The 6,693-nt window shown below is 39.4% G+C and overlaps 1 protein-coding gene across 1 annotated transcript; it reads right to left on the bottom strand.

Moving 5' to 3' along the window:
• Positions 1-5,225: 5,225 nt before the first annotated feature.
• LOC128305347 (microfibril-associated glycoprotein 4-like) lies at positions 5,226-6,195 on the bottom strand. Its single transcript, XM_053042736.1, has 2 exons — positions 5,459-6,195; positions 5,226-5,358 (listed from the first exon to the last, which is right to left on the bottom strand). Exons 1-2 carry the CDS (start codon positions 6,193-6,195, stop codon positions 5,226-5,228), a joined length of 870 nt encoding a protein of 289 aa, XP_052898696.1.
• Between the last annotated feature and the right edge of the window lie 498 nt (positions 6,196-6,693).

The raw sequence follows: 6,693 nt of genomic DNA, 5'->3' as shown, positions 1-6,693 counted from the left end.
CCGGAAAACGTGTCGCCATGACGAACCTTGTGACTGCTGTTTGTGAAACGGGAGCATGGTGGACGGGGGACGGGGGTTTGGGATGGTTTTTGGATAAAGTGTCTCGCCTTTCTTCCGTAGGCGGATAGAATGGATGGAAGAGATAGGTTCGAGTGCGTCCGGGAAATTCGTGCCAAGATTTACAAATAGTGATGGGCACTATTCTATTGCTTGGGGCGCGATTCGGGGGGTGCGTACCAGTGAGGTCGCAGGTTGGTAATGCAGGTTAGTTTGGCCGAGCCAGGCTGAATGGTGGTGGTGGAACGTTTGTCTGGAAATTGAGACGTTCCGGTGGTTCACAACATTAGCTGATTAGGTTTGAAAGGGAACCGCAGTCGCAGTCGAAACGGGCTTTAATTTTTAACTACCCATTTTCGAACCAGTTAGACATGTGTTGGGCCCGTGCGGATGGTGGAGCTGGATGAGGTTAGAAACGGCATAAACAAAAGGTAGGTTAAACCCCTTTAGCATGTTAAGCGTTTCGATAGATTGAACATGATCCGTGGTAGATTATGAACAGGGATATTATTGCTTTGTATTTGCTGTGTAATGTACCGACAATGGATGGTTTGTTTGGGATGGGGTTTTGTCATTCTATGGAGGCCGATTAGTGTGTTTTATTGTGAACCAACTTCATGATTGTTTGAGAAGCATTGTATTGTATTGTATTGTATTAAAGTACACAGCACAGCACGCATTCATGAGATCATTGAAAGAGTAAATGGATGTGCTTTGAAAACGATACAAGTAATTTACATGTGTATTCATGTCGATATAATATAATCACAACATGCAACAGCACAGTTGAATTAAAACGATAAGCTTATTATTCTTCGCTTGAAACAACAATCGTAAAATACAGTTGTATTGCAGTTGTTGTTAAAACTCCTGGATTGAAGAGATGTCTTATTGTCAAATGCACTCAACAATACACGATAACTCATGTAAATGTTTTGTATATGGGCGTGTGTGTGTGTGCGAGAAAAATCATAGACTTTTTATGTACGATTTCAAGATGGAACTGGGCGGCATCTCTCGAGTAGACAGTATCATCAGGATGCGGGTAGGCTAAACGTGAAAGTAGATAAATACATCAGCTGAGTATTAACTTTTACGGCTGTGGCTTTATTTTCAGACACTGAAAAGAAAATGGAAACGAATGGGTCGTAAAAAAATAAAATGGCGTAGGCCTGATGTACGACGGTTCGTTTTTTCCTTTTCCTTTTCATTTTCGTTTTTCCTTTTCTCAAGATTCTTTATTCAATTTGTGCAAGGTATGTTTACATCAAGCACTGTAATGCATTAGACTGTACTGTCATAAGGAATATCAAATTTTTTAAATTATATTATCTACAATTTCAATGATTTCTGTGTTTATGAATGGCGAATGAATTGAGGTGATTTTTCCGGAAATAGAAAGGATGTTAATAAACGCCTAAATGTAAGCAATTGCATTGCAAAAGCGTCACGGTTGGAGAGGCTTTCAATAGAAAATAGTTTAAGGATTTTATTTTATGTGCAAAAGACATGTTTTAGTAATTAGCGGTAGTGGAAAATGAGTTACTCCTTAATAGCGTCTAAGAGAAAAGAACTACCTTATTTATTGGGTTTCCAAAATTCAAAAACTGGGGCTTGAAATTCAAAAATATATGTTTAATTACCATTTTTTTGAAATTTTCTAAGCTTATTTATTGTTGTAATAGAAATATTGCTGGTATGAAAATGTCACACTATTAAAACAACAGTAACTTTCAATTATTTATTAATCAATTACCAATACGTCACCAATACGTAAGAGACGAGATTTGTTGGTACTAAAGTCCAAATTCGGGATCATACTGTTTGACAAATATTTGTCTTTCGAGCTTATAATTTTTTTTTTGTATTTCGAGGTTGTGATCATTTAAAGTATAACAACAAAAAATGAATTACAATGAAATGCACAAAAGGATTTATTATTTGTAGGAAATGGGATTCTCGTTACCATAATTAAATGAAAGCAGCAATGGGAAATCGAGCACTCACGTGAATGGGTACATTATTAACTCATTGAAACTTTTGAAATTTATACAGTGATTGAAAAAAAAAATCACTCACCCAGTGAGCAGATGCCAACCTGACTGTAGCACCGATGGTCAGTTAGTTTTGTCAACCGTGGTCTGCTGTCGAAGGATGAATGTGCAATCCGGTTTCTGCACATTTCGATCCGTTCCCGAATCTGCATATTTATGCATTGCTTTGTTTTTGCAACACTTGCACCATTGTTCTTTGGGTGGAAGCATTTTTTTCTCGCTGCGGACGTGGTTTTACTTAATTTCCGCTTCGAGTTGTATGAATTGTTTACGCGTCGCGACGTTTAGCGTGTCCCCGTTCGCTGGACGGCGTGTGGTAAGGGTAGCACAGTTTGAATGAGTGAGTTGGCGTAAAAGATTAGTGGAATAAAACATTCGTAACTGAAACAATAGAAAGTATAATCCTTCCACTTGAAACGTGTGTAAAAGCTAGTACGATGCGAGAGAGAGAGAGTAAAACGCATTTGATATGGGAATCCATTTTGTTGTTTTCACTTTGTTTAGAAACGATCGGAATGCTTTCATCCATTCATTTTACCATTCCGTTCGGTGGTGATACAATTTTAATTCGAAATCATGGTTCCAACACGTAGGAATATGCATGCACATCGTACGGTTGGTTGTAGCATGTAGATTATCATAATTTGATGTGATGTCGAATGGTAGCAAATTGTTGTTGATTTGTTGATGTTTGTTGAGTTGTGGGTTTTTTTCCTCCTCCCGAAGATAAGCTCAGACATAACCCCAGGGGAAGGAACTTGCTCCCTTTGAACGTAAGTTGTTTGTGTGCAGGTGAACGTTTTGGAGCACATTTTTACCGGTGAATTGTTTCTTGCTCGCAAACTGCAAATAAAACAGAAGACGAATCAAAAAACCCCATGCCAATCGAAATTCTTTCGCAGATAAAAATGTTTCCACCTTGCCGGGTAAGTCGGTATTGATTTTCTCCAGAGGTTTTCGAGCATGCTTTTGGCATTTCAAACGCAGTGCAGACCGGGCAAACTGTTTGAGGTCATGTAGAAGACAGCTCGAGGGTACAAAAAAAATCAAGGACAGCGCAGTTCACGACCAACGGGGCTGTTTGTTTGTGTGTGGTCCGAGATCGATGAATAGCGAACTGCTGAAAGTGAGTCATTCGAATGCTAATGCGAGCACAGTTGCATGGAAGTGGGCAATAAAGTGAATGTTGCAGGATAGCTGAGAATCGTTTCGTACGGTGAATTCATTAGATATTGGCCAGTAAAAGAGAAGGCTTGAGCAGGCTCGACTCGTCGAGAACTTTTATTTGGCTATGTTATGTGCATATAAGCAGGAGACTGGTGCGATTTGATGTGATAGAAAAGAGGATGTACCGTTGGTGTCTACCAAGTGCTTAGTAACGTGTTTTTTTGTTTTGTCTGTTTTTGAACGATTTACTAGACTTATGGTAATTTTATTGGAAATATTGAGCTCATCCATATTAACCGATTGTTGCTATCATTCAGACAAATGCAATGTCCTTATCGGGAATTTTCTTTGTCTTTTAAAGCAATGTAAGTATCAAGACATTTCTCGACCATTTTAAGTTATTGAACAACTGGTCGGCAAATTTCTGAAATCTGCTGAATTTCTGAAAACGAATTATTTAGAGAACACATCAACAAGGATGGAATTTTTCGTGTTGAATTTTCCATATACGTTTTCACTTTTATGATTTCAATTACATCAACAACTCCTATTGCTACTACTCATAGTAGTTTTTTACCGAGCTGGTCCCTATAGTTCAACCTCTTTGAACTTATTTTTGAGCTATTCTGACCTGCTTGATTGTTGCTTATAATTTGAAGTGGTTTTAGAACCTTTTTCAATCTATGCAGCTACGATTCTGCATACAATACTTTACAATGTTTGTTTTCAGGCTGTGCGAAGTACAAGAATTCATATGTAAATTAATCATCAGTACTATAAGTTTCTTATTTAACCAGCAACCTTTCTTTTGCGTAGTTTTCTTCTGTTAGTTCTCATTATTCATTCACCTTTTTGATTAACTTTTATTTGAGGCGGCCCGGTGGCATGATGGTAGCGGAGCCGGTCTTCACACGTACGGACCGGACCAAAATCCCATTCGGATCAATCCACCGTAGCAAAGACTATAACTATCCGGCTACGTGGTCGATACGGCCAGGCCATTCTTACGAAACAAAAAAAAAAATTAACCAAAACTAACTAAAAAATAGCGAAAGTATAACTACATTTTTTGGTAAAGTAGGTTTAGCGAATAATTCATTTGAACAAAGCTGGGAGTATATAGAACTTATATAGTTCCAGTACTCACATACGTCTCCGAGGCGTGGACTTTTTCATTAGACTCAGCAGGCTCCGGTGGGCTGGTCACGTCATGAGAAAGACCCGGCCAGACAAACTCTAATGATGATGCCACACGTTCTAGTTGTTGAAAATTGATCATTGTACCGTGAATGAGCGTACGAGCACTAAATGATATTGAATAATGAACTGTTGTATAATTAATGATTCATGTATAAGTGCATGAAGTTCTTTAAAATAGTGGATAACTTAGATGCATCATTCTGAGACTGTTTAGGGCTCTTCAAGCTCAATGTAAGTTTTATGAGTCGACTATGATAGTTATGTGACAATGGATGTAAACTGGATCCATTACTACAAACCGGAATCCAAAATCACCATCTGAGTAGACATCAGAAGTCATCAATGAGTGGGAATCAGTAGATACCAAGAAAATTTTACTTCTAAACTACCGACAGCAGATAGATAACATGGAATTGGTGTAATAATCCCTCAAATAAATTAATTTGTCATACATAGCCTGTGTAGCCGGAATGAAAGTATCATCTTATTGTATGTTACGTAACCAAAAGTTGAACCCCCTCCGCTGTATGTAACAAATCATAACGCTGATACTAACCCCCTCTCCCCTATCTACGTTACGTAATAATTGAATGAGCCCTCGTCCAAATGAAAAGACTTTAAATAAAAAAGAAATAAAATGGATAATTTCAAGTATCAATATACTAGTTCTTATAGTTAAGTTGCAACAAATTCTCTTTTGTTTTTGAATGACTTTCTATTTAACGATGTTGCATTTCTGAGCCACTTTTAAGAACTTCGTTGCCGAACCATCATTTTGGAAGACTTCAGTGAGCTAAATGGTCCGGTAAAAGAAACCCAAATCAATCCTTTTTCTACGTTTTGGTTTTGTGGTGTTGGAATGTAATCTCCGTTGAGGAAACTGAAAATAATTTTAATTATACTGTTAATTAAATATTGAAACTGAATATTTTTACAGAATGCAACTGCTCGCACTGATATTTCTACTGAAAGCAACGTACCACGAGTAGCAGTCTTTGAACCACCAGCCACCATTGTATAGGGTGGCACAGTTCGATGCATGTACATCGTTGTCCTGATCGTAGGTAGTAAATTTGGATCCGATGTGAAATGACAGTGAGTCTCCAGCTGTGCCACGGTATTTGCCAATCGTTTTGATCGCATAACGTTCCAGCTCGGTTCCGATGCTAAACATGTCGTAGTGGGCGTACACCGTACTGCCTTGAAAGTTTTCCATTACAATCAACAACTCGTTGCGTCCTGTTGCTAGAATTTGGTGTAGGTTTTCTAAACCAAGCCAATGCTCGCCGTCGGTATCGCCGAAACCGGCACGATACTCCCTCCAGTTACGGTTAAATAGCAGCGACCCATTAAATCGCCATTGGAATAGGACCCATTCACCATCAACGGTTCGATCACTGCCGATGCCAGAAATTGTTTCGCGATGGAATTGTATCTGCTTACGTCCAGGCAGGAGTGTACTGATTCGTCCCGTGGTTTCTAAAGCTAATGAAGGTGAACCACACGCACTTGCACGAAGCTTTAGCTCCTCCAGTTGGCGGGATTGGTTTTGGGCGATCTCCTGCAGGGTTGTTTGGAGCCGTGACTCCATCTCGATAAGGTGGGTCAGTAGTAGCTCATAGTGCAAACCTTTAAGATCAACGTGGGTGCAGTTAAGCGGCTGATGGTTCGCCAGTTTCAACGCACAAAACACCAAAAGCACTTTTGTTAGAAACATGCTGTCGCGCGACCATCGTTCGGTAATGTTCAAAACTAAGTGAGAAGCGAATAAGTGTGCAGAAACGTTGTCACCAAGCAACTGCCAGTTCGATAAGGCACAGTTAAGTATTTTTAGCGCGATTTGTGGTTTTTGTGGGTTATTTTTGGTGAGATAACACTCGCTGCGTAATTCGTCCGTTGAAGTGTGGTGCGAATTTTGAAGCAAATAATTATAGCAAAACCTCGCTCTGTACTGCATTAATATTTATAAGCGCGTTCAGCTCACGTTGTTAAAATTTTGTCTCGTCGTGTAATAATTTTGCATTAACCGGGGGTGGTTTCGCACTGCACAGAGCGCATGAAACACGTTCAAACGATAATTACTGCGACACGGAACGCAGGTACATTCATTTGCTACAAATAGTCCCTCCATGCGCCTGCCGGGACGAAGGGCAATATAAATAAGCATCGTAAAATAATTCGATAAACGTAGGGGTCAAAGCGGATCCCGGCGCTT

The sequence above is a fragment of the Anopheles moucheti genome, chromosome 3 (genome assembly GCF_943734755.1).
Source record: "Anopheles moucheti chromosome 3, idAnoMoucSN_F20_07, whole genome shotgun sequence".
Lineage (NCBI taxonomy): Eukaryota > Metazoa > Arthropoda > Insecta > Diptera > Culicidae > Anopheles > Anopheles moucheti.
The sequence above is the reverse complement of the archived record's forward strand: the minus strand, read 5'-3'. Positions and strand labels throughout refer to the sequence as shown.

What these genes read in the sequence shown, in the direction of transcription:
- LOC128305347 (XM_053042736.1), bottom strand. Translation starts at nt 6,195, where the DNA reads ATGTTTCTAACAAAAGTGCTTTTGGTGTTTTGTGCGTTGAAACTGGCG. An exon ending in TTCAAAGACTGCTACTCGTG is followed by an intron (nt 5,359 to 5,458) that starts GTACGTTGCTTT and finishes AATTATTTTCAG; the next exon opens with TTTCCTCAACGGAGATTACA.